This window comes from Muntiacus reevesi, chromosome 3 (assembly GCF_963930625.1).
Source record: "Muntiacus reevesi chromosome 3, mMunRee1.1, whole genome shotgun sequence".
Classification (NCBI taxonomy): domain Eukaryota; kingdom Metazoa; phylum Chordata; class Mammalia; order Artiodactyla; family Cervidae; genus Muntiacus; species Muntiacus reevesi.
The window spans coordinates 150,266,627-150,292,481 of NC_089251.1; the positions used below are offsets into that span (position 1 = coordinate 150,266,627).

The 25,855-nt window shown below is 38.2% G+C and overlaps 1 protein-coding gene across 1 annotated transcript in view; it reads left to right on the forward strand.

Annotated features, from left to right (window-relative positions):
- Nucleotides 1-3,055: 3,055 nt before the first annotated feature.
- GTF3C3 (general transcription factor IIIC subunit 3) overlaps nt 3,056-25,855 on the forward strand; it is a 28,377-nt gene continuing 5,577 nt past the window's right edge. Inside the window, exons 1-15 of the mRNA XM_065930912.1 lie at nt 3,056-3,230; nt 4,180-4,291; nt 7,374-7,567; nt 8,080-8,203; nt 9,667-9,858; nt 10,371-10,536; nt 11,490-11,637; nt 12,181-12,253; nt 13,081-13,184; nt 14,133-14,304; nt 19,576-19,778; nt 20,114-20,215; nt 21,072-21,207; nt 23,408-23,645; nt 24,200-24,390. Coding sequence (XP_065786984.1) covers nt 3,129-3,230; nt 4,180-4,291; nt 7,374-7,567; nt 8,080-8,203; nt 9,667-9,858; nt 10,371-10,536; nt 11,490-11,637; nt 12,181-12,253; nt 13,081-13,184; nt 14,133-14,304; nt 19,576-19,778; nt 20,114-20,215; nt 21,072-21,207; nt 23,408-23,645; nt 24,200-24,390 — 2,257 coding nt within the window. The 5' untranslated portion in view covers nt 3,056-3,128. The remainder of the gene's footprint in view (nt 3,231-4,179; nt 4,292-7,373; nt 7,568-8,079; nt 8,204-9,666; nt 9,859-10,370; nt 10,537-11,489; nt 11,638-12,180; nt 12,254-13,080; nt 13,185-14,132; nt 14,305-19,575; nt 19,779-20,113; nt 20,216-21,071; nt 21,208-23,407; nt 23,646-24,199; nt 24,391-25,855) is intronic.

A 25,855-nucleotide genomic window follows, 5' to 3' on the forward strand; every position in this document is an offset into this window, starting at 1 on the left:
GGATCTGTGATCCTTCTTTCTTAGGTTCTTAACAGCCTCTAAACACTGACTCTGCTCCTCTTTGATGAGCATCCCATTCCCTGTCCCCAGGACATAGCCTGTTGGCCCCTATCCCAGGTCTAGTGTGGTCAAGAACTATTAAGGGTGCGACATTTTGTCCAATTTGCAAGCTACACACTAGCTGCTACAATTTCAGAAATCTTGGTAGACCCTGAGATCCCTGGGTCTGAGGCTACAGATTTTATTATTCATGGCTCAGGAGGCAGCTTAGTTTTACATTCGCATTCGTTCTCCTTGTCCGCCAGGTATCATGGGGGCCATGTGGGGGTGGGTCCCGGTGTTTACTGGGCATTAGTTGATTTGTGCCACAGCCAAGGAACCCCAAACTTAGGAAATCCTCACTCTTACAAGGGGGCTACATGCCCAAATATGCCCAGCCTTTGTCTCAGAGGGAAACATCTTTACTATATTGGTCAGGAAGCAAATCTGTCCTCTGCTCCAGAGGGAGACAGTATTTCTGTGTTTCAAGGCTGTTTGTTCTCCAGACATTCTTGAAAAGATAGCCCAGAGGGGAAGCAGTGACAAGCTTTTGCAGAGAAGACAACCATGGAAAAACTGCCTGCCCAGAAGGGTCATACCCCATCTTGACTCCTCCACTTGAGAAAGGGGAGTCGTGACCTCCCTGTGTACGCTTCATGCTCTGGTCATCGTATAAATTCAGTGTTCTGATTTCTGCTTTCCTCAGACATTTCATTTTGATTCTCAGAAATGAGTCGAAAAGTCTGAAAAGTTTTTTCTTGCTATTTTCATTACTGCTGTAACAATTCCACTTCATCTCAAGGTAATGTGGATGCCTCTGACTCACCAGTGTACACATGACTTACAAAGAAGTAGAGAAAGGAAAAGCAGAAAGATTACAATTTCAAGACATGTTGCTATAATATATTCTGCCCTAAAAAACAATGGTCATCGAGGTGTTCCATAGCAGGAAAACTGTCACCCCCTTGCTCCCTCTCCAGTTCTCCACAACGTGAATCTGTGTCTTCACAAGTGTTATTCCCATATTCCAGGCATCCAATAACAAAATAAAATTCCATGGACAGAGGAAGCTGGCAGGCTACAATCCATGGGGTCACAAAGCGTTGGACACAACTGAGTGACTGAGCACACAGGCCATCTGGGTCTCAGGAGAACATTCTCGTTTCCAGACGGCCAGCTCTTCTCCCTTCGATTTCCTTGTTTTCCCCTAGGAGACTTAGGACTAGAGACTCTTGACTTCCTCTCAAGTGCAGTTCCCTGGATGCCTGGAGAAACTCAGGGGGGAATTGACCTGTTAGGAATTTCTGTGAGTTACCTTGCTAGCCTCCCATATTTTATACCCAGATAGGGCACTGGGGATCCTTTATCATGAGAAAGGAATGACTTCTAGCTGTGGGATATTTTTCTCTCACCTGGGAGTTCCCCTCTTGCTGGTCCTGGTCCTCATTTTGCCATCAAACGGTGGCTTTTCTGCATCTGGATTGTCATAAAGAGGCACTAGTGGCCAAGTCAGGTGTTAGGCTCCCTGAAACTTGTCCTTGACCTCAGCTTCATATTGAGCTGCATTCCATACTTCTACTCCCTTGCCTATTCCCAAGGCACTTTCAGTTCCATCCAGTTGAATTCATCAATGTGATTTAAGCACAGATTACTAGCCTAGAGAGGAGAGTTCAATAAGATGTATCAGGTAGTGCTGTTTTCAAGATGTTGACAGCAAATGTCTTTAGAATAGGACAATAGAGAAAGTTATGATGCAGTGTAAAATATAAAGCACAGGAGTGTGTAGGTTGACATAGAGTTCCACTGACGAGAGGCACTTGTTGCTTAGTCCCTAAGTTGTGTCCGACTCTTTGTGACCCCATGGATTGCAGCGCAGCAGGATCCTCTGTCCATGGGATTTCCCAGCCAGGAATACTGGAGTGGGCTGGCATTTCCTTCTCCAGCGGATCTTCCCTACCCAGGGCTTAAATTGGCAGGCATATTCTTTACAACTGAGCCATCAGGGAAGCCTCAAGGAGACACAGTATTAATTCCAATTATGGGATTTGGAGTCAGATAGACCAGGCTTCGAATCCTGGCTCTACTACTAATTAAAAGACGCTTGCTTCTTGGTAGAAAAGCTATGACAAATCTAGACAGCATATTAAAAAGCAAAGACATCACTTTGCTGATAAAGGTCCATATAGTCAAAGCTATGGTTTTTCCAGCAGTCATGTATGGATGTGAGAGTTGGACTAAAAAGAAAGCTGAGCACTGAAGAATTGATGCTTTTGAACTGTAGTGTTTGAGAAGACAATGAGAGTCTGTTGGACTGCGAGGAGATCAAACAAGTGAATCGTAAAGGAAATCAGTCCTGAGTATTCATTGGGAGGACTGATGCTGAAGCTGATACTGTGGCCACCTGATGCGAAGAGCCGACTCATTAAAAAAGACCCTGATGCTGGGAAAGATTGAGGGCAGGAGGGAAAGGGGGCGACAAAGGATGAGATGGTTGGATGGTATCAGCGACTCTATAGACCTGAGTTTGAGCAAACTCAGGCGACAGGGAAGGACAGGGAAGCTTGGCGTGCTGCAGTCCATGGGGTCGGTCACAAAGAGTTGGACACGACTGAGCGACTGAACAACCAAAGATCAAATTAAAGAACAAATATTAAAAAAAAAAAAAAAAAGAACAAATATTTTTGAGGGAAATACTGTAGATGAAGGAACACTTTCTTCAAGCACGTCCCCCAACTCCTTAAGCTTAAACCAGAGGCTTGAGCCAAGCTGCAAACTCCGAGTCCCGGAAGCTGGGAGGGCCCAGATCAGGTCCCGCCTAACTCGCGCGCTCCTATTCACGCCTCCAGGAGGAAGCCTGGATTAGAGGCGCAGCAGCAGCAGCAACTCCAGATCAGGTCCCGCAGCAGCAGCAGCAGCAGCAGCAGCAGCGGAACGTGAACGCGGCGGCTGCGGCGCAGGCCGAGCCAGTTTCCCGGAAGGACTTCGGGTCCTTGCTTTTAGCGGCTCGGCGCGGGGTTAGCGTCTGGGAGTCTCTGCTGTTCCGTTTCTCAGTCCTGGTTCCTGGAACTGCGTAGCAGAGCCCCGCAATCATGTCGGGGTTCAGCCCGGAGCTCATCGACTATCTGGAAGGGAAGATTTCCTTTGAGGAGTTCGAAAGGAGAAGAGAAGAGAGAAAAACCCGCGAGAAGAAAGTGAGGAGATGATAGGCCTGGATGCTGTCTTGTCGCCCTAGTACACTTAAGAGATGTGAAGGACCCACTAACCCCATTCACCCTTATGGGGCGGGCCGCGTATCTCTAGCGGTTTCTTTCCCTTTTTACCGAAACTCCGGTTCTCACATTATCCCTGTGCTAAACTCCTCTTTAAAACATTTCACTCACCAGAAAGCTTTTGTCTCGGTGGTAACTACTTCTCCCTCTTTTTACTGTTGTTAAATAGTACCTTTTTTTTACTTGAGGGTAGCTTAACGCTGGTAGATTAAATGGGGTGGAGGTGGGGTGTGGGAAGTAGAATTTGGAGTCAGTTTGTATCTGGTTCAAGTCCTAGCTTTGCCGATGTATTTTTGTGACTTTCAACGCGCAACTCACCTCTCTTCTTTAGGCCTCAGTGTCCATTTCCGGACGGAGTGGGTTCAGCTCCCATTTTTGAGGAGTCTCCCAATGGTGTGATGTAATCCTCCACAGAGTGAATTTTTTGTCTGATAACAGAAAATTCTCTGGTAAATGAGGAAATACATGACTTTTTCATGTCTCTTCACTTGAAGTCGGAGGGAAAATAAAAGTAATTGCACCTTTTGAGGTTAGCTGTTGGATTCTTTCCTAAATCATGCAACCAATAGTGCCCATCTCTTTTCACTTAAAAAAGCAAGGCTGAAAAAAAGAAAAGCTGCAATGTGTAGATTAATGAAAGTATCAAGGTTTTTAAAAATATTTTTTACAAATGACTTGATTCAGACTGAAGAATGAGACCCAAGTACAATGACATGCTTTGACAATATTCAAATTTAGATTCCACATACTATGTATGTGTTCAGAGCTCAGGTTTTATAGAAATAGAAAATGAGACAGATGTTCTATTCTCAGCTGGAAAGAGCTAAATGTGCATTTGTTTTTGGAGTCATTAATTAATGTTTATTCCCAGAGTCTTCAGGAAAAAGGGAAGTCATCAGTTGAAGAAAATCCAAATGACTCTGAAGTTCCATCATCATCAGGAATAAACTCTACCAAATCTCAGGGCAAAGATGCCAATGAAGGTATGTTAAGATCACTGCCTGCATTAAATGTTAAGGATATCTAATAATTTAGTGAAAGTGTGTGTGTTTTTTTTTAATTGCTGTGGTATTCTGTTGTTGATACCTGGCTTTTTAGGTACATTGTACGTGGTATATAATAGGTGCTAAATATGTATTTGTTGAATTATTGATTATAGCGCTGCTTAGTGGGCTGTGTTTGTGGAGAAGGGTTTCAAATCTGCATCAGTGTTTGGAAGCCTTTTGGGGTCACTGTTTTTAAATTGACCGTCTCACGTGGTTGCTAATTATTCCAGGCTATACTCCCCTAAATTGTAATGAATTATAATTCTATACAAAGGGCTTCCAAATCGCTTCTTTAATTATGAGAGGTAAGATAGAAATGTCAGAGTGGACGGCCAGTTGGCTGTCCACATGGGACCTTACACACAGCATAGATATCTTGGTGTGTTACCTCATTCCAGGGTGCAGTCCTCAGCTCCGCACGACCAGATACTAAATTTGGTTACTGCACCCAGACCAATTAAACTTATGAGAGCCTAAGTGATGAATTAGTAGGCAAATTATTAATTTCTGGTGATTGATCAGAATACTAATGATAGTTTGTGGTATCCAGTCATTCATATCAAGTAATCTGGGATGCTGAACTGTCAATTAGAATTTAACTTTGGGCATAGGGTTTAATTGAGAACTAAAACTTTCTTGCCTTACTGGGTAGAAATGGAGGCTGTGCAGTAGACCTAGGTTCTATCCCTGGGTCGGGAAGATGCCCTGGAGAAGGGAATAGCTACCCACTCCTGTATTCTTGCCTGGAGAATTCCATGGACAGAGGTGCCTGGGGGCCACAGTCCATGGAGTCACAAAGAGCTGGACATGCCTGAGCAACTAACATTTTCATGTTATAAGGTCTAATTGAGAACTAAGCTAAACTTTCTGGCCCTAGTGGGTAGAAACAGAGGCTGATTCTTTTCATTCTAAACAAATAAGACTTTACACAGAGAAAACACTAGTTGGGTGAACAGAAAATGAACAGGTTTTGTCTGCCTCCTTGGACCAAGTGGGGAAGAAAGGGCAAAGAGGAGAGAAAATTAGGATTATAGATTCTTTGCTAGGCAAGTGGAGTGAAAAAGTGGGCTGAAGTTGTTCTAAAATCTGTGAGTCCTTGTTTATCTGCTCAGAGGAAGAGCTGCTCTTCCATCGTACTGTTGTCTTTGAGGTGCAAGTATAGTAGCAGGGGTGCTTGCCAGTTTTCCGCCAGTGAGAGTGAAAGAGTCAATCGCTAAGACATGTCTGACTCTTTGCGACCCCGGGGGCTGTAGCCCATCAGGCTCCTCTGTCCATGGGATTCTCCAGGCCAGAATAAGAGGTGGTCAAAACAGGTGCTTACTTGAATCAGTGCTTTCTGCTTACCATGAGCAGTCAGGCATACTAGCCTCAGCTCAAGCTCCCAGTTTCCTAGGAACGTATTTTGTATACTGACTTTGTATTCAGGAACCTTGCTAAATTCATAAATTCTGACAGTTTTGGCGCATAGATTCTTTTGGGTATTCTATAGATCATCATGTAATCTATGAATGACAGTTTTATTTCTTTGTTAATCTTTATGCTTTTATTTCTCTTCCCTTATTACATTGATTGGGATCTCCAGTAAAATCTTGAAAGGAGTGGTGATAGTAGGTTTGTCTCATTCCCAGTATCTTTGGATAATTAGCCATTAACTGTGTTTGTGGAACCTTTTTTGTAGGTACTTTTTATCAAGTTAAAGGTATTCTCTTACATTTCTGTTGACTAAAAATTTTTATTAGGAATAGGTGTTGGGTTTTGTCAAATGCTTCTCTGGGGGAATTTGCTGGCAGTTAAGTGGTTAGAATTCAGTGCTTTCACTGCCAAGGTCTGAGTTTCATCCCTGGTTGGGGAACTAAGATCCTGCAAGCCATGCAGCATGGCCGAAAAAACTTCTCTGTATCAAGATGATTGTATGACTTTTCTCTTTTTTTCTGTTACTGTAATAAATTTTATTGATTTGTTTAACAACTTTCTCTTTATTTTGGGTGTTTAGAATTCTTGAAGATGATCATTATGATGTCATAGTAATTATTACTATAATATTTGTTCCTCAAAACATGTGGATTTTTTTCATTCTCTTCTTCCTTAAATATATTGACTGTCTTATTTGTCTAGCATCTTTGGGGTTTGAGGTTATTTTACATAAGTGAGTAAGCTTTAGCATTTTTTAATAAATATATTTATGTGCATTTATTTTAACTGTTTTGTTGTAGCTTTTCTAAAATATGCCACATCTCTGCTTTAACAACAAATTGGCTTCTAAACTTTTCTTTATTATTCAAGATAATCATTATAAACTTAGAGAAATCATTTTACTGTAGTGATCTCTGCAGATACAGAGGAAATATGTCATGTTATTTTGTTCCTGAAGTAATGATGGTGTTTTAATAATAGCATTTATTAAGCTCTTACTGTATGCTGGGCATTTTTCTCAGTGTATATATTTGAAGACTCAGGGTAACCCTGTAAGTTATTGATGTTATTGACCCTGATGTTATTGACCCCTTTTACAAATGAGCAGACCGAGGTACAGAGAGCTTTGGTAATTTGCCCAAGGTAAAACAGCTGGTAGTAGATGGTGGTAAAGTTTGAAAGCGGACAGCTTGGCTCTGGAGGCCTCACCTGAAACCCCTGGTCTGTATGCCCTGATCACGTCCCACTAGACGTGTTCTTAGTTCTTAGGTTGGTTAGGTCTTAGGTCTGTGTCCTGAAATTCCTTAATTTTTTTTTTTTCTTTCTGCTTCTTACTGTTACTCTGTGTGTTTCTGATTTCCCACTTAATTTTGCCTGTGTGTCTGGATAGGGCCTAAAGGATGAGTCAGCAGTTCCTACAGAGTAAAATACATGGCCCTGTGACAGCTTTCTTTGGATTGTTTTTGGGAATGTTCATTTGTCTTTTACTTTCAAGTTTGGTAATGCTGGGGCAGAAATTTATATTCCAGAAAATACCGCTTGTTTTTCTTTCAAGTGCTGAGTATGCTGGAGCTTCTGCTTCCTACCTCAATGTCTTCTTCTTTAGGCGAAACCTCAGATGGAGTCAGCAAGTCAGTTCACAAGGTCTTTGCTTCCATGCTTGGAGAGAATGAAGATGAGGAGGAGGAAGAGGAAGAAGAGGAGGAAGAGGAGGAGGAAGAAACGCCTGAGCAACCCACTGCTGGCGACGTGTTTGTACTGGAGATGGTTCTCAATCGTGAAACCAAGAAAATGATGAAAGTAAAGTGTTTCTTATTTTGGTATTTATAAACAATGTAAAAATGTGACTTAGAAAATTGAAAAAAAAATCTTTATACATTTATGCTGAAAGAATTCAACTGTAAGAAAGGAAATACTATGAGATTGCTACTGTTGCTGATTTCTTATGTTTCATTTTTAGAGATTTTTAAATGTTAAACCTTAATTATTATAAGTGTCAAAATTTACTATAATTTTGCTGTTAAAAGGTTTATATTGTATCTTGATTTTTTTTTTAAACCAAATTTATTCTGAGTAGATAAATTTGAAAGGAGAATCTTCAGTACATTGCATCATAAATCTCCTGGCATATAAATCCATTTTGCAGCATCCAATTCTGCATTTGGTCTAATTAGTAATTTAGTAATGCCTGACCAGTTTGATTTTTGCTTTGTTTAAATACTTTATTGTACTTTGAACTTGCTACTGTAGGAAAGTTTTGTTGGATTGGGTTTGTTTTCTGTTTGAGTCTAAATGTCATTTTTGTTTTATAGGAGAAAAGACCTCGGAGTAAGCTTCCCAGAGCTCTGAGAGGTCTCATGGGTGAGGCCAACATTCGCTTTGCTCGAGGAGAACGTGAAGAGGCGATACTGATGTGCATGGAAATCATAAGACAAGGTGTTTAATGTGGGGATTATTGACAACAGCATTTTATTTATTTATTTATTTATTTTGCTTTTTCACAGCATTTTTTAAATTTATTTATTTTTTCATTTATTTTTATTAGTTGGAGGCTAATTATTTTACAGTATTGAAGTGGGTTTTGTCATACATTGACATGAATCAGTCATGGATTTACATGTGTTCCCCAACCCGATCCCCCCTCCCCCCTCCCTCTCCACCCAATTCCTCTGGGTCTTCCCAGTGCACCAGGCGTGAGCACTTGTCTCATGCATCCAACCTGGGCTGGTGATCTGTTTCACTGACAATAGCATTTTAAAAGTCTGACTTTTAAAACAAAGGGAGGAGTACCTCACTGTGCTATTTGGAAAATATATTCAGGAGCTTGGAGGTGATTGTAATAGTGATATAACTACCCACTGAATAGGAATCATTGCCAAGAAAATGATAATCACAGAGTATGATTCAATGAAATATCATTACTATATATTGAACTCTTAACAGGCTTTTAAAAAAATTTGTTTTTGAACATTTCATTTTAGGAGTTTTATATGTTTATAATATGTCTTTTTAAAATATGGCAAGCATGTTATTTTAAAGCCACTTTTGAGGAGTATTCTTTTTCTACCATTTTCCAAATCAGACACTGTTAGATTATTTTAATCTACTTTTTGATAAAAGACAATATATACTTGTCATCTTTCTGTTAAACTGCAAAGCTCAGGCATATTGAAAGATACCTTTAGAAATCACTTTTTGACTAATCACTTGCATTTATTATTTTGTTTTCCTGGTGTGTTGTCAAGTGATGACCTGCATAGTGGCTTGAGCAGTTTACTACAGTAAACTTGCAATTTATCTTTTCCATATTTTGGCATTTCCTTTCATTTAGTCCAGGGTCCTTTTCAGTATTATCTGTTCTTTTATTAGTTTATAATTGTTTATTTTGACAGTTACCTTTGATTTTAATCCCTTGTGTTCTTAGAACCTTAATTCAGAAACATTATTTCAGAAATGTGGATTAACCTTTCACTTTGATAATCTGGGTTTAGGCGCTAGTTAAAGATATCTTCTCTCCATTAATCCCATACTCCTCAGGGTGGAAGCTGGATCATGATGATTTAACCCCGCTGATGTGGCTGATGCTCATTGGGATGAACTTGCTGAATTAGTGAGCCATGTTTAGGCTTATCAAAAGGGACTTTTCATGAGGGGGACATGGTAGAGAGTAGGGTTTTTCATGAAATTACACTTTGCTTAGAGAAAAGAATAGTTTTTAAATCCTAAGAGTATATGAAAATACACTAAAGCAAATACACTGTTTGCGTAATTCTGTTCAAGTTATTTAAAAAAGCATAAATATTAAAGAAAGGATCCATAGTTTGAAACATGAAATTGATATTAGCATAAGCGTCTTCCCTCAGCCAATGGCATTTGTTTTTTTATTCTATTCATTATAGCTCCTTTGGCCTATGAGCCGTTTTCTACTCTTGCTATGATTTATGAGGACCAAGGTGACATGGAGAAATCATTGCAGTTTGAATTGATTGCTGCACATTTAAATCCCAGTGACACTGAAGAATGGGTTAGATTGGCAGAAATGTCTCTGGAACAAGACAATATTAAGCAGGCTATTTTTTGCTACACAAAAGGTAATAAAAATGTTTTTCTTGCTTTGTTTGATAAAATGTTATATAATAGATTTTCTGATCAATGTACTTGCTATTCTGGGGTGCTCCTTAGTTGAAATATATTTATTCCTTGTATTCTGTTATCCCGGAGGTAAGTATTTGGGCTCCCTGTATTTTCACATTTATCAGCAACTTTGTTTATATTTTGAACTAATACAGTAAAACCATTTATTGAAGACCAGACCTTCGTTTTCCCGCCAAGATCAGTGTTGGTTCCAAGCTGTTTCTTGAGAGTTAATATTAGACTTCAGTGACCAGATGAAGGTTAATAGGGAGATTTTAGGCTTCTATTTGGTCAAGTCTAGTTTAGCATTCCTGTGAAGGTAGATTTAGTCTGGAATAAACCACTTGGGTCCATTGGCAAATTAGCTTAGAGTGTTCAATAGATTCTCTGAAAAGATGGGTCACACCCAGGTACCATGAGCCCCCTTTTATAATAAATCTGTAATTTATATTCCTTATTTTCTTTTTAGCACTTAAATATGAACCTACTAACGTCCGTTACCTGTGGGAGCGATCAAGCCTTTATGAACAGATGGGAGATCACAAAATGGCAATGGATGGTTACAGGCGTATTTTAAACCTTTTGTCTCCATCTGATGGAGAACGATTTATGCAATTGACTAGGGATATGGCAAAGTAAGTTTCAAGTTGAAATATATATAAATGTTCTTATTAATCATCTTGTTTTAGAAATCAAAAGATATATTTGAAGTGAATATACTTTTTTATTGAGGTTCAGGAAAGTGTTTTGTTTCCTGTATTTTTATATTGTGCTTAAACATAGAGGTTTTTTCCCCCAGTACTTTTTTATTTCCAAGTCGACTGTGTGATTGTTTAGAAAAATTTGTATTATATATTTGATTATCTTAATGTGCCCAGAAGTTTAAAAATGGAACATGTTCTGAAGGATGACTAGATTCCCAGGTTTTCATAAATGATGTACGTATACAGTAATACTAAGTTATTGCAAATGTGCTAGTGAAATATTTATGCTCTGAGATCTACAGTCATTTTATCTTGAGCCTGTACTAGAATGACTTTTTAAGATGAAGACTTTTCTTTAGGTTGGCACATGCTACCGACATAAGTCATTAATTTAGAGTTTAGTAGCATGGGCAGCTGGTGGCGAAGGCATGTTTGGATTAATCAGAGTTGGAGTTTTATCAGATGATCTTGGTAAAGGGAGAGGAGTGCAGGAGAATTGAGATGCACAACGGAGTAAGTGTGATAGTGGATGACAGGAGGAGAAAAATGAGGGCAGGAATGGTGCAGCCGCAGTACAAAGTGGTAGGGTCAGTGTTCTGCAGATCACACTGAGGTAGAAAAGTTATTGGTATTGAGTCACAAAGGCAGTGAGCTAGAATGATAAGAGGTAGCTTTGGGAAAGTGAGATGCTTGATGTTATGACATGGTTATACTGACAGTACATGTTTTTCTCTGGATCATCTCTGATCATGATTTTAAAAAAGTTTTCTCCTCCAAAATTTTAAGAAAATGGGATTCATAGTTAATAGAGGGCCTGTATAGGAAAATGACTTTTATGATCTGAATTAATAAGCACTGATCAATTTTTGTCATTAATATTTTAGGAGTTACTATGAAGCCAATGATGTTACTTCAGCTATTAACATAATTGAAGAAGCTCTCTCAAAACACCAGGGCCTAGTCTCCATGGAAGATGTTAACATTGCAGCTGAACTATACATTTCTAATAAACAATATGACAGAGCTTTGGAGGTAGGAACTTTTATGTGTTTCTCTGTTAGGTTTTGAACATGCACCTTTTTTTGTTTTAGAAATTCTTACAAATTGACAATTCCTCATTTAATTTATATATATTATTTATTTTAAGCTATACATTTAAAATTTGTATGGACACACTTAAGTTCTGTAATAATCCTGTATGAAGTACAAAATGTAGTTACCATATTGTAAAAGCTGTTGCTGTTATCACAGATGCTAGGTACGTCTGTACTTCAGCATAGCAGGACTCTGCAGCAGACTAATGGTTATGATTCGTTTCCTAATCTTCTGGGAAAACTAGATTGGTTTGATATAGAGAAATTATGTATTTTTAGTGAAGCATTAGTTAATATGATATAAAAATGTTAATGTATCACATTGGCTCCTTATTTTAAAGAGACATACTATTGCTTTTTATAGTTCATTATATCTTTTAAGGATTATTCGAATTAGCTGTGCAAATCTTTGAATTGTGAAAAAGTTTTTGCTATACACCTATTGTATTATTTCCTGCTCCCCCCTCCCCCATACTTTTAGGTAATTACAGATTTTTCTGGAATTGTGCTGGAAAAAAGAACTACAGAAGAAGGCACTTCGGAAGAGAATAAAGGTTGTAGTTTCCTCTGCATAGGAGAGAGTGCATAATCCTCTTGTTCATAACGTGGTATTTTGAAATTAGTAGTGTTTTCATAGCAAGTTTTCCCAAGAAGCGTTTTTTTCCTAACAAAGATTCCATATCTTTTTCTTGTGAGTATTCACTCACAAGTAATTTTTTTTTAGCTTGGTTTTAGTCCTTTTTTTCCCCCTCAGTACATCTGTTTGAACTTGGCATTTGTCATTGACACAGGGCCTTGATAGTGTTATGTGAAAAAAGAATGAATTATGGAGCAGCCTATCAGAAACCTTTTCAAACTAAAGCAATTTACTTTTTAAAAAGGACTTAAAATGCTCTCTACTAATTTATTTCAAACTTATTAAAGATTGAAAAAATTCTGTTTCAAACTTAAGCATTCACTTAAAAGTTTTTCTTTAAACTTAAGCACAATATTACATCATCCCTTTCTCAGCCTCTTTTGTAGTGAAGACTAAAAAGGGGCTCTTGGGTTCAAGAAGAAAAAGAGAAAGTTCATATATCCTTATTTGTCACTTTTGTTTTTTAGTTTTTTGTCATTTTGATAGAAGGTGTGGGGGTTCATGTAGATTTTTGGCAAGTGGATAAAGTATTAGGGAAAGAATAGGAAGGGTAATTGCTAATCAAAAGACAGACCGAAGGGAATGTAAGAGCCTAGAACCAGAGTTGGCCAAACTCAGAACTGACTGTAGAATCATTTGCTTTGAGTGAAGTAAATGAGGTCTTACATAGAAGATACAGTTTGCTTCATTTGCTCCACTTTCTAAGATTATTAGGAACTTTTTGTTTGTCTGTCTAATGCACAGCTGGTGACAACGTTATCTGTGCTATACCTGATGGTGTGCCGATAGATATCACAGTGAAGCTGATGGTCTGCCTTGTACATCTCAACATTCTTGAACCACTTAATGTAAGTAGCATTAAGATTTGCACTTGAGATACTTTAGATCAAATCTATAATGTTTTTCTTATAGCAGGAAATTATAAGTTGACCCTAGATTTCACATTTTCTAATAACCAGGAAGTCACAGTAAGCATCATGTTATTTTTGCGTGAATGTCTTTTAAAAGCTAAGTGTTTGGAACTGGGCTTATAATGATTTGTTTTTCTTGAGAATAATCCAGAGATCAGAATGTGAGATTGGGCCTTTTAGACAGTTGGCAGTTTCTGACAGTTGTTCTCTTTTGCTGGCTTCAGACTAAGTATTTTATTAAATAAAAAAATATTGGATATCTACTTTGTAGACCTTAGGATAAAGTGTTGAATAAAATACTCAAATCCCTGTCCTCATGGATCTTTTGATTTAATGGGATTAGATAATAAATATGTAAAATATAGAATGCTAGTTGGTGATAAGTGCTCTGGAGAAAAACCAGAGAAGAATAGGAAATACTGGGGATGGGAGGAGTTGCAGTTTTATTAAATTGGTGAAGAAAAGCCTCCCCTGAAAGTAACATTTGAATAATGATATGAAGGAAGTGAAGAAGTAAGCCAAGCAGATAACAGAGGGAACGGCTTTCTGGGGAAACAGCAGACACAGAAGCCCTGAGACACAGGCTTGCTTGGCTTGCCTAAGGGAGGGCACAGCAGATCAGTATTGTCTAAGCTGTTGCAATGCCTGCCTTATAACACATCTTCAGAAGTAGTGTGTTGAATGAGTGAATGATGGCAGTATGGATTCTTTGTAATAGAGACGCAGGAATGATTTAAGAAATGATCATGTAAAGCTGTTTTTATTAAGCCTTGCTCCTTTTAGATTGACCTCAGATAACTGGTGTATATGTTAAAAAGAGAAATACAAGTAGACAAGTTTATTTGTAATGAACGCTTGACTTCAGACTGTTACTTTTGGGTCTAGCCTCTGTTGACAACACTCGTGGAACAGAATCCTGAAGACATGGGAGACCTCTATCTTGATGTTGCTGAAGCGTTCCTGGATGTTGGTGAATATAATTCTGCACTTCCCCTCCTTAGTGCGCTGGTTTGCTCTGAAAGATACAACCTCGCAGTGGTTTGGCTTCGGCATGCAGGTAATTCTTTTCTGTAGGAAGGGGAACTTTTAATCACATAAGCAGGCAAGAACTTAACTTCCCCAAGAGGGTGATAGTTTTTCTAAAATCTTAATGTCTTAGTGAAAATATTTCTGGTTTCAGGCCAATTTTTTGAAAGTCAGTATTTTAAATTGTCTTGATTCACCACTACCTGATTTTCCCTCACAAATACATTGGGGAATGATTCACTTAATGGAACCTGAGTGAAACATAAGGACTAACATGTACCAATTAAAAATACTGTAAATGCCTATCTTTTACCTGTTTTAACCTTAGGCTCTGGTTTTTAGTAATAGATTGTCAGACTTAGAGTGCAATCTAATTTTTGAAGAGCGTTTAAAGATTTATATTTAATGTTATTTTGAGGGAAAAGTTAATATATTTTCAGTGGTTTTTGAGCAAATCCAATCAAGATTGGATTTTATCTGTCAGTTTATTTCACTGCATCTAAATCCAGAGTAATCTGAAATAAATTGTTTAGAGTGGGAAAAACAGCTTGAGAAAAACTACTAAATCTCTTCCAGAAATGTATGAAGGACAAAAATATTCTAATAGAATTTCCTATTGAATCAACATAAGAGATGCCTTGAAATTTGAATAGTCTCTGTTACAAATATTGTATAATGACAAAGTTTTAATATTTAAAATATTTTGAAGTACTATATAGTAGCAGAAAGTTCTCTAAATAGAGGAGCATTGATTGATATTTTGAGATATATCACAGATCAGTATCAGTTCAGTCGCTCAGTCGTGTCCAACTCTCTGCAACCCTATGAACTGCAGCACTCCAGGCCTCCCTGTCCATCACCAACTCCTGGAGTTCACCCAAGCCCATGTCCATCGAGTCGGTGATGCCATCTAACCATCTCATCCTCTGTCATCCCCTTCTCCTCCTGCTCCCAATCTTTCCCAGCATCAGGGTCTTTTCCAATGAGTCAGCTCTTCGAATCAGGTGGCCAAAGTACTGGAGTTTCAGCTTCAACATCAGTCCTTCCAATGAACACCCAGGACTGATCTCCTTTAGGATGGACTGGTTGGATCTCCTTGCAGTCCAGCGGACTCTCAGGAGTCTTCTCTAACACCACAGTTCAAAACCATCAATTCTTCGGCGCTCAGCTTTCTTTATAGTCCAACTCTCACATCCATCCATGACTAAAGGAAAAACAATAGCCTTGACTAAACAGACCTTTGTTGACAAAGTATTGTCCCTGCTTTTTAATATGCTGTCTAGGTTGGTCATAACTTTCCTTCCAAGGAGTAAGCGTCTTTTAATTTCATGGCCGCAGTCACCATCTGCAGTGATTTTGGAGCCCAAAATAAAATCAGCCACTGTTTCCCCATCTATTTGTCATAAAGTGATGGGACCAGATGCTATGAGCTTAGCTTTCTGAATGTTGATCTTTCAGCCAACTTTTTCACTCTCCTCTTTCACTTTCATCAAGAGGCTCTTTAGTTCCTCTTCACTTTCTGCCATAAGGGTGGTGTCATCTGCATATCTGAGGTTATTGATATTTCTCCCGGCAATCTTGTTTCCAGCTTGTGCTTCTTCCAGGCCAGCGTTTCTCATGATGTACTCTTCATATAAGTTAAATGAGCAGGGTGACAATATATAGCCTTGATGTACTCCTTTTCCTATTGGGAACCAGTCTGTTGTTCCTCCAGTTCTAAGTGTTGCTTCCTGACCTGCATACAGGTTTCTCAAGAGGCAGGTCAGGTGGTCTGGTATTCCCATCTCTTGAAGAATTGTCCACAGTTTGTTGTGATTCACACAGTCAAGGGCTTTGGCATAGTCAATAAAGCAGAAATAGATGTTTTTCCGGAACTCTCTTGCTTTTTTGATGATCCAGCGGATATTGGCAATTTGATATCTGGTTCCTCTGCCTTTTCTAAATCCAGCTTGAATATCTGGAAGTTCACGGTTCACGTATTGCTGAAGCCTGGCTTGGAGAATTTTGAGCATTTCTTTACTAGCATGTGAGATGAGTGTAATTGTGCTGTAGTTTGTGCATTCTTTGGCATTGCCTTTCTTTGGGATTGGAGTGAAAACTGCCTTTATCCAGTCCTGTGGCCACTGCTGAGTTTCCAAATTTGCTGGCATATTGAGTGCAGCACTTTCACAGCATCATCTTTCAGGATTTGAAATAGCTCAACTGGAATTTCATCACCTCCACTAGCTTTGTTCTTAGTGATGCTTCCTAAGGCCCACTTGACTTCACATTCCTGGATGTCTGGCTCTAGGTGAGTGATCACACCATCGTGATTATCTTTTTAGGTCTTGAAGATCTTTTTTGTATAGTTCTTCTGTGTATTCTTGCCACCTCTTCTTAATATCTTTTGCTTCTGTTAGTTTCATACCATTACTGTCCTTTTTTGAGCCCATCTTTGCATGAAATGTTCCCTTGGTGTCTCTAATTTTCTCGAAGAGATCTCTAGTCTTTCCCATTCTATTGTTTCCCTCTATTTCTTTGCACTGATCACTGAGGAAGGCTTTCTTATCTCTCCTAGCTATTTGTTGGAACTCTGCATGCAATTGGGTGTATCTTTCCTTTTCTCCTTTGCTTTTCACTTCTCTTCTTTTCACAGCTATCTGTAAGGCCTCCTCAGACAGACATTTTGCTTTTTTGCATTTCTTTTTCTTGGGGATGGTCTTGATCAATGTCTCCTGTACAGTGTCACGAAGACTGTCTATCAGATCAAGTCCCTTAAATCTCTTTCTCACTTCAACTGTATAATCATAAGGGATTTGATTTAGGTCATACCTGGATGGTCTAGTCATTTTCCCTACTTTCTTCAGTTTAAGAGATTGAATTAAGAATTTGGCAATAAGGAGTTCATGATCTGAGCCACAGTCAGCTCCTGGTCTTGTTTTTGCTGACTATATAGAGATTCTCCATCTTTGGCTGCAAAGAATGTAATCAATCTGATTTCAGTGTTAACCATCTGGTAATGTCCATGTGTAAAGTCTTCTCTTTAGTTGTTGTTGAAAGAGAGCGTTTACTATGACCAGTGCATTCTCTTGGCAGAACTCTATTAGCCTTTGCCTTGCTTTATTCTGTACTCCAAGGCCAAATTTGCCTGTTACTCCAGGTGTTTCTTGACTTCCTGTTTTTGCATTCCAGTCCCCTATAATGAAAAGGACACCTTTTTTTGGTGTGAGTTCTAGAAGGTCTTGTAGGTCTTCATAGAACCGTTCAACTTCAGCTTCTTCAGCGTTACTGGTCGGGGCATCGATTTGGATTAATGTGATACTGAATGGTTTGCCTTGGAAACAAACAGAGATCATTCTGTTGTTTTTGAGATTGCATCCAAGTACTGTATTTTGGACTCTTTTGTTGACTATGATGGCTACTCCATTTCTTCTAAGGGATTCTTGCCCACAGTAATAGATATGACGGTCATCTGAGTTAAATTCACCCATTCCAGTCCAGTTTAGTTCACTGATCCTAAAATGTCAACGTTCACTCTTGCCATCTCCTGTTTGACCACTTCCAATTTGCCTTGATTCATGGACCTAACATTCCAGGTTCCTATGCAATATTGCTCTTTACAGCATTGGACTTTACTTCCATCACCAGTCACACTCACAACTGGGTGTTGTTTTTGCTTTGGCTCCGTCTCTTCATTCTTTCTAGAGTTATTTCTCCACTGATCTCCAGTAACATATCGGGCACCTACCAACCTGGGGAGTTCCTCTTTCAGTGTCCTCTCTTTTTGACTTTTCATACTGTTCATGGAGTTCTCAAGGCAAGAATACCGAAGTGGTTTGCCATTCCCTTCTCCAGTGGACCATATCACAGATATGAAATAACAGAGTACTTAATGGTTAAGATAACACTTTATTTGGATGACTGAATAGGAATACAGATGTAAAAGTTTACATACATTAGTTTACATAAAAAGTTACATTATTTGTGGGTTTTGAATTTTAAAAGACATAAACAGGGAATTAAAGTTTTTATTGCCTTCTGTACGGCTGTGGTTTTGAAACTGCTCTTGTTATTAGCAGTAGATGTTTTAAAATCCTCTTTAATTATAATCATGATACTGATAAATGCTTTTTCTATGTTGAACATATGTAGCTTTAGATGAATGGGAGGTAAAACCTCAGTATTGTCTAAAAATCATAAGGAAATTTGGAACAGTAAAAAAGAAACATCATTAGAGGAATTTAATGCTTATAGCATAATAATGAAGTATCTTTTAAAGTGACAAGTGAAAAATTATGAGAAATTCCATCCTGGTGATTCACCCATATTTAGTAGTCTTCTTTCGTTACCAGAGTTTAACCTGAAGATAATGGTGAGGAGATATTTGAGAAATTTGAGATTTGAGAAAACACTAGGACGCAAAATACCTTCTTAGGAGATCAGGAAAGAGGTGGAAGGGCCTGTGTTTTTAAGTACTGTGGCTGTTTGTGGGGGAAGAAGAAATGCTTACTGGGAATTCATATCAAACTATAGGACTTCATGATTGATTGGCATAACGTATGAGGAATAGGGCCCAAGAACTTCACCTCTAAGGACCTACTCTCAGGAAGTAATTGAATGAGGTGAGGAGAGGTATTTTATATTGGAGATCACAGAACTCAGGAGCCTGGCAAGTAACTGAGTGCAGTAGGTGAGCGAGAGGTGCAGGCAGGTTGGGAACTGGAGAGCCCCGTCTGAAGGGTGCCGCTGCTTCTCGGCGGGGCTGATGAAGCGTGTGGGAATGAAAGGACTCAGCTGTTGCCAAGCCCAGATTGCCCGAAAGCATGCAGTGACTTGGGTTTCATAAAAAATCCTAGCTTTTACAGATGTAGACAGTTTACTGTTTTTAACAGTACTGTGGCCCAACAAAGCATATCTGTGGGTTAAATTGGTCTCCCACTTTGTGAACTCCGGCTTATATACATGAAGATGTTACTGTGGGGTTATTTATTAGAGTAAAAATTGAGGAATAACCTAAATGTCAAGCAGTATGGTTAAGTAAATAATAAATTTAATTGAATATTGTGACCAGTCAGAATGCCAGTGAAGGCATGGAGAAATGTTGAAAGCATAATATAAATTAATAAAGCAGAACACCAAATTGTGTATTTATATATTGATCACATATTTATAGTATAGAGATTGGAAGGGATAGTTGTTTTAAAATACAGAAATATGCACTAATCTCTTTCTTGTTATAATTTTTATATTGCTGTAACATTTCTTTTAAAATGGAGAAATAATTTTGGCCCTCTTACATGTCTTTATTTTAACATCGTTTTAGAGTGCTTAAAGGCCTTAGGCTATATGGAGCGTGCTGCCGAAAGCTATAGCAAAGTGGTTGATCTGGCCCCCCTTCATTTGGATGCAAGAATTTCACTTTCCACCCTTCAGCAGCAGTTGGGTCGTCCCGAGAAAGCTCTGGAAGCCCTGGAACCAATGTATGATCCAGATACATTAGCACAAGATGCAAATGCAGCGCAGCAGGTAGGTCATGCAATGTGGAAGTTATTCTTGGTGGGCTATATTTTAGAACTTTTCTTATATTTTAGAGACTTTAAGGATGCCTCTCCAGCTTATATCCAAGTTTAAGTTTAGTGAATTACATTCAGTGTTTTTGAAAAATGATTTTGATTCTTAAGTTACAACATTGTAATTATTAATGTAATTTATAGTTATTAAAATGTTGGGTTTTAATTATTGTGGGAGATCACAAAGCAGATGTTCTTAAGGTTTAGTTTCTTAGAGATAGTTTTTCTGTGCAAGCAAAGCAACTTGAAACAAAGGGATCTTGTCACACTCTCCTGTGCTTATTCCCTTAGGAACTGAAGTTACTGCTTCAACGTTCTACTCTGTTGTTTTCACAAGGCAAAATGTATGGTTATGTGGATACCTTGCTTACCATGTTAGCCATGCTTCTAAAGGTAGGTAGTGATCTGTCTTTATATTAGCCTTGTTGCCTTTTTAAATGTTTAGAATTTTGTTTAAACATAGATCATAACTATTTTGTAACTCCCTTTTACTCTTAAACTTTTTAAAGTGAAAGTCAGATAAAAGGCAGACAACCTAGAGATTAAAGTATGTAATTGAAAGTCTACATGAAAGCATAAACTTGACTAAAGATTGTAAAATAAAATCTTTGCTAGTGCATATTTAGAAAAATGAGGACCATCATGGTGTCTGCTATTGGCCCCGTAGACACTGCTGTGTGCCAATATTGTTTACTTTGCAGAGGTGTTTTCTGGGTATGACATCCGTTCTGAGTCTGGCTTTTTACAGGGAGATAGTTAACTGTCTGTGTGTGTGTGTGAGATAAATATAATGTGAATGACTTTATTTTTCCTTACTAAGGTGGGTAGTGTGACTTGGACTCCTTTATTAAGGAAAAAATAAGTCTATTCATTCTCTTTTAGGTGTTCATATACATGATAATTGGTGTTTTATTCCCCTTACTAAAGAAACTTTCAGCTACATCTGTGACACTTGTTTCCCATAGATTTTCTTTAAAAAAATTATGGACTAAAAAGGCTTCCCCAGTGGCTCAGCGGGAGAGAACCCACCTGCAGTGCCGGAAGCACAAGAGACATGGGTTCAATCCCTGGATTGAAGATCCCCTGGAGGAGGGCATGGCAACCCACTCCAGTATTCTTGCCTGGAGAATCCCTATGGGCAGAGGAGCCTGGCAGGCTACAGTCCATGGGGTCGCAAAGAGTTGCACACGACTGAAGCAACTTAGCATATAGGTACATGACTGAAAATTTTCAATTATCTTTAATTCAGGTAGCAATGAATAGAGCCCAAGTCTGCTTGATATCCAGTTCCAAATCTGGAGAGAGGCATCTCTACCTTATTAAAGTGTCAAGAGACAAAATATCAGACAACAATGACCAAGAGTCAGCAAATTGTGATGCAAAAGGTAATTACTTTCTTTCTTTTTTTTTTTTGGTAATTACTTTCATTTGCTTTATTGTGTAAAACTGGGCTGACTTGGGGGAAAAAAAACTCATGAAGTAGCACGTGACAGTAATCTTATTGAAAATTATATTTTCTAGTCTAGATCCCTTAGGAAAAGTAAACTTATTTGGTGTTTTCAAAATACACTTCAGTGTAAGAAAATTAAAAAGCAGGTTTCTACTTAGATCTTTCTGTGAAAAAACTAAAACAATCTTTTGATTTTGACTTTTTAAGAATAAACCATACCCTATTTTAAGAATTTGTGATAATTAGATGATAATACAGATTGCTTTATTTGTCTGGTTACTTCAACTGCATATGTTAAGCTTTTCTTTGATAAGTGAATTTGTCTCTGTTAAATTCATTTTTGACAAATGTAGCAACAGTCATAGAAATTCTGCAAATAAATTGCTTTGGCCCAATCTCAAATATCCGACTTTAAAACCATCTATTTTTAGCTGGAAAAGGATCAAAGATGTTGGGTGACATTATTACTCAAGAGAACTTTGGAAAAGACCGAGTCTATAAACTAGAGTTACCAGTCTGGCAGAAAGTTATTTCATTGTTAATCATGTCCACAGATATTAATTAAACCGTTGTTACTGACATGGCAGTGTGCAATGGACAAGGTTTTAGAATCCAGATGAGCTGAATCTGTTAAGAACAATATAAGGACATAAGCAAGATGTTGTGGGGGAAGAGAGTCAGAGGATAGGAATGTAGGCTCGGATGCTCATAATCTACCCTTAGAGCCTTGCCATCTCTTTAAGTTCATTGATTCTGGGCTTAACCCAGTGGCTTCTGCCTCTGCCCACATTAGTTTGAACTATGTTTCCTCAAGTTATATTTTTCTCTATCTGATCCCGCCTGTTTCCTCTTTCACTGTTTCCTCATTTCAGGGTCATTGTTGGTTTTTCTTAAGCTCATAAGGTCTTTGTTTTGTTATTAATAGTTTCATCATGATGAGGATCACATTATACTAGTGCATCATGGTAGGATTATCTCGGGCACTTTATGGGACATGTATCTTTGTACCGGGGCTTCCAAGGTGGATCACTGGTAAAGAACCCGCCTGCCAGTGCAGGAGATGCAGGAGATGTGAGTTCGATCCCTGGGTCAGGAAGATCCGGTGGAGAAAGAAATGGCAATCCATTCCAGTATTCTTGTCTGGAAAATTTCATGAACAGGGAAGCCTAGTGGGCTACAGTCCATGGGGTTTGCACAAGAATCAGACATGACTGAGCACACACATACATCTCTGTACTAATTTTTCACTCAATATTTTCTCATGCTCTAGTCTCTTTGTAGCTGTTATATTTAAGGAATGTGTCATATTCCATTAGATAGTGGTTTTATAATTTATTTAATCATTCCCTTCTTTTAAAAATTATTACATGGTTGCTTTTGATAACTTTCTTTTCTAAGTAATACCACTGTTGTTGTTCAGTCCTGTCTGACTCTGCAGCCCCATAGCCTGCAGCACGTCAGGCCTCTCTGTCGTTCACTGTCTCCTGGAGTTTGCTCAAACTCTTGTCCGTTGAGTCGATGATGCCATCCAACTAAGTAATACCATAGTAATCATCTTTATGCTTATAGATTTATCCATATTTCTGAGTAGTTGTTTAGGATAGATTCTCAGAAAAAGAATTACTGAATTGAAGGTGGTAAAAAAAAATTTATGGCATTTGGTATTTCTCATGGGATGTAAAAGGAAGACTTCTTATAGACAAATAAGGAAGAGAAGATTAAGTATGAATTTGAAATCCTTTTAGTAAACATTTGAATGCCTTGTATGTGCACACTCCCATATCTGACCTCAGTCATGGAAAGTACCCTTGCTCTGCCCTGAAGGTGCATATATCCAAGCTAGCACTGAAAAACACAAATGATGTAGCTGGACTTGACCGAGGATGAATCAGAAGAGGATTACCTTGGACTGCAGATTGTTTGTTAGGTAGAGCAGGGGGAGTCATGCTGAGGGAGTGAAAGGAAGCAGCTCCCTCCTCATCATTGTCAGAAGAATGCTGGCAAGAATTCGGTCCTATAGGGCCCTGGTTATTCAACTTAATTTAACTTTAGATTAGATCATGTTAATTTTCTTTGTGATGCTGCTACTTCTGGAAATATAGTATCCTAACTGATCTTCATTGGTCTCATTTTAGCAATATTTGCTGTACTCACGAGTGTCTTGACAAAAGATGACTGGTGGAACCTCCTTTTGAAGGCCATATACTCCTTATGTGATCTATCCCGGTTCCAGGAGGCTGAGTTACTTGTAGATTCTTCATTGGAATACTGCTCATTTTATGAAGACAAGCCAAAACGAAAAGAGCTAGAATACTTTGGTCTCTCTGCTGCAATTCTGGACAAAAATTTCAGAAAGGCATACAACTATATCAGGTGATTTTCCAGTAACCTATTTTAATTAGATTCTTTGATGGAGCATATATATTTACTTTGACTTAATTTTACATGCTCAAGATTTAGTAAGCTCTTTAACTCTTGCTTACAGATTAATTCGGTTCATTGGTGGTTCTTGGAAGCAGTATAAAAGAGCATACACTCCCATAAGAGGTTTACTTAAACCTTTGTGCCTGAGTCTCCCCATTTTTTATGGTAAAACAGGCATCATAATATTACCACCTCATAGGTTATTGTGAGAGTTAAGTGAGTTGTCCAGTGTCTGATAATGCATTATTATTCAGTGTTCATTGTACTGCAGCTATGAGTGGGCTGGGAGAGAAAAGATAAAACTTAATCCTCTTGATTCTGTTTTTTTGGCTTAAAAGTTTGTTGAAAAGCAGAAACAAGATGAAGAAACACTACATACCCCTTATTGGGGGTGGTGAATTTCATTGTTGATGGGACAGCACTGAAGGGTTTCAGTCTTAAAAATCAAGAAGTTTTTTCTCTGTATGCTATTTTTTACCCTCATTCTCTTTTTGCAATTTTAGAATAATGGTAATGGAAAATGTCAATAAACCCCAGCTCTGGAACATTTTCAATCAAGTTACCATGCATTCCCAGGAAGTACGACATCATCGCTTTTGTCTGCGTTTAATGCTGAAAAACCCAGATAATCATGCCCTGTGTGTCTTAAACGGACACAATGCCTTCGTGTCTGGTAGTTTTAAGCATGCACTTGGTGAGTGTCCTGGCGCGTGGCTTTGTCTCTCTCTCTCTGCTTAGGTTTCTGTGTCTCTGAAATGGAGATGACCTTGTAGGTTATTGTGAAAATTAAATGAGTTAATATAAAGTACTTAAAATAATGTCTAGTACATATAGTAAGTGGTTTTAATTATTCACAGTAATTATAATAAATATTTATTTTTCTTGTGATGCTTTGGTTTCAAAAGGCTAAAGTAAGTCTTTAAAGTAAGTCTTTGAAGTAGGACTTTATTATTATTTTTTTTGAAGTAGGACTTTAAAGAGTGACTTAGGCTTGTTTGTTCTCAAAATAAATCTGTTCTTTTTCAAATCTTTTCCCATTTAGGTTATTATAGAATATTGAGTAGAGTTCCCTGTGCTATACAGTAGGTCCCTGTTGGTTATCTGTTTCAAGTAGAGTAGTGTGTATGCCAATCCCAAACTCACGATTTATGCCCCCCCCCCCACACCACCTTTCTGCCTTGGTAACCATGTTTGCTTTTAGAGTCTGAGAGTCTGTTTCGTAAATACATTCATTTGTATCCATCTTTTGGGGGGGGGATTCTGCATGTAAGTGATATCACTTGGCATTTGTCTTTGTCTGACTTGCTTTGCTTAGTATGATAATCTCTAGGCCCACCCATGTTGCGGCAAATGGCATTATTTCACTCTTTTTAATGGCCGAGTAATCTTCCATTGTATATATGTACCAGATCTTTTTTATCCATTCATCTGTCAGTGGACATTTAAGTTGCTACCATGTCTTGGCTATGTGAGTGTGTATGTACCTTTTCAAACCGTGTTTTTCTCTGGATATATGCCCAGGAGTGGGATTGCTGGATCATATGGTAGCTCTATTCTTAGTTTTTTTAAGGAAACTCCATACTGTTCTCCATAGTGGCTGAACAAATTTAATTCCTACCAACAGTGAAGGGGAGTTCCTTTTTTTCCACAGCATCTTCAGCATTTATTGTTTGTAGGCTTTTTGATGATGGCCATTCTGACTAGTGTGAAACAAGTCTTTATAATTCTTATTAATAATTAAACAGAGGGAAAATTCATTAACCATTTATAGGAAATTTCTATAATAAGGAACCAAGAGCAAGTAAGTAGAAAAATACTTAACCAGAAGTTTAAACTTAAAATGAGGCATGTATCCTGCTGCTGGCAATAAGATATATTGCCAGATTCACTTCTGAGTATACTGTGATTTTGGCTGTTTAATGCTTTCATGTTTCTTGTGTATGGTTGCTGTTTTTATAGTTGTTCAGCCAGTAATCTCGAACATCAGATGTTGAAGCTTTTTTTCACTGTGTATATACTTTTTTGGAATTATTAGTTCAATATTAAGAAAACTATATATAAAAGAGATTAAAATAGAAAGTCTAAATGGCAGTTTACCATTTGTGCTGGTAAGGAGACTTTACAGTGCTGTTCCTTCTGGAATAGAAGTTTTCTTATCT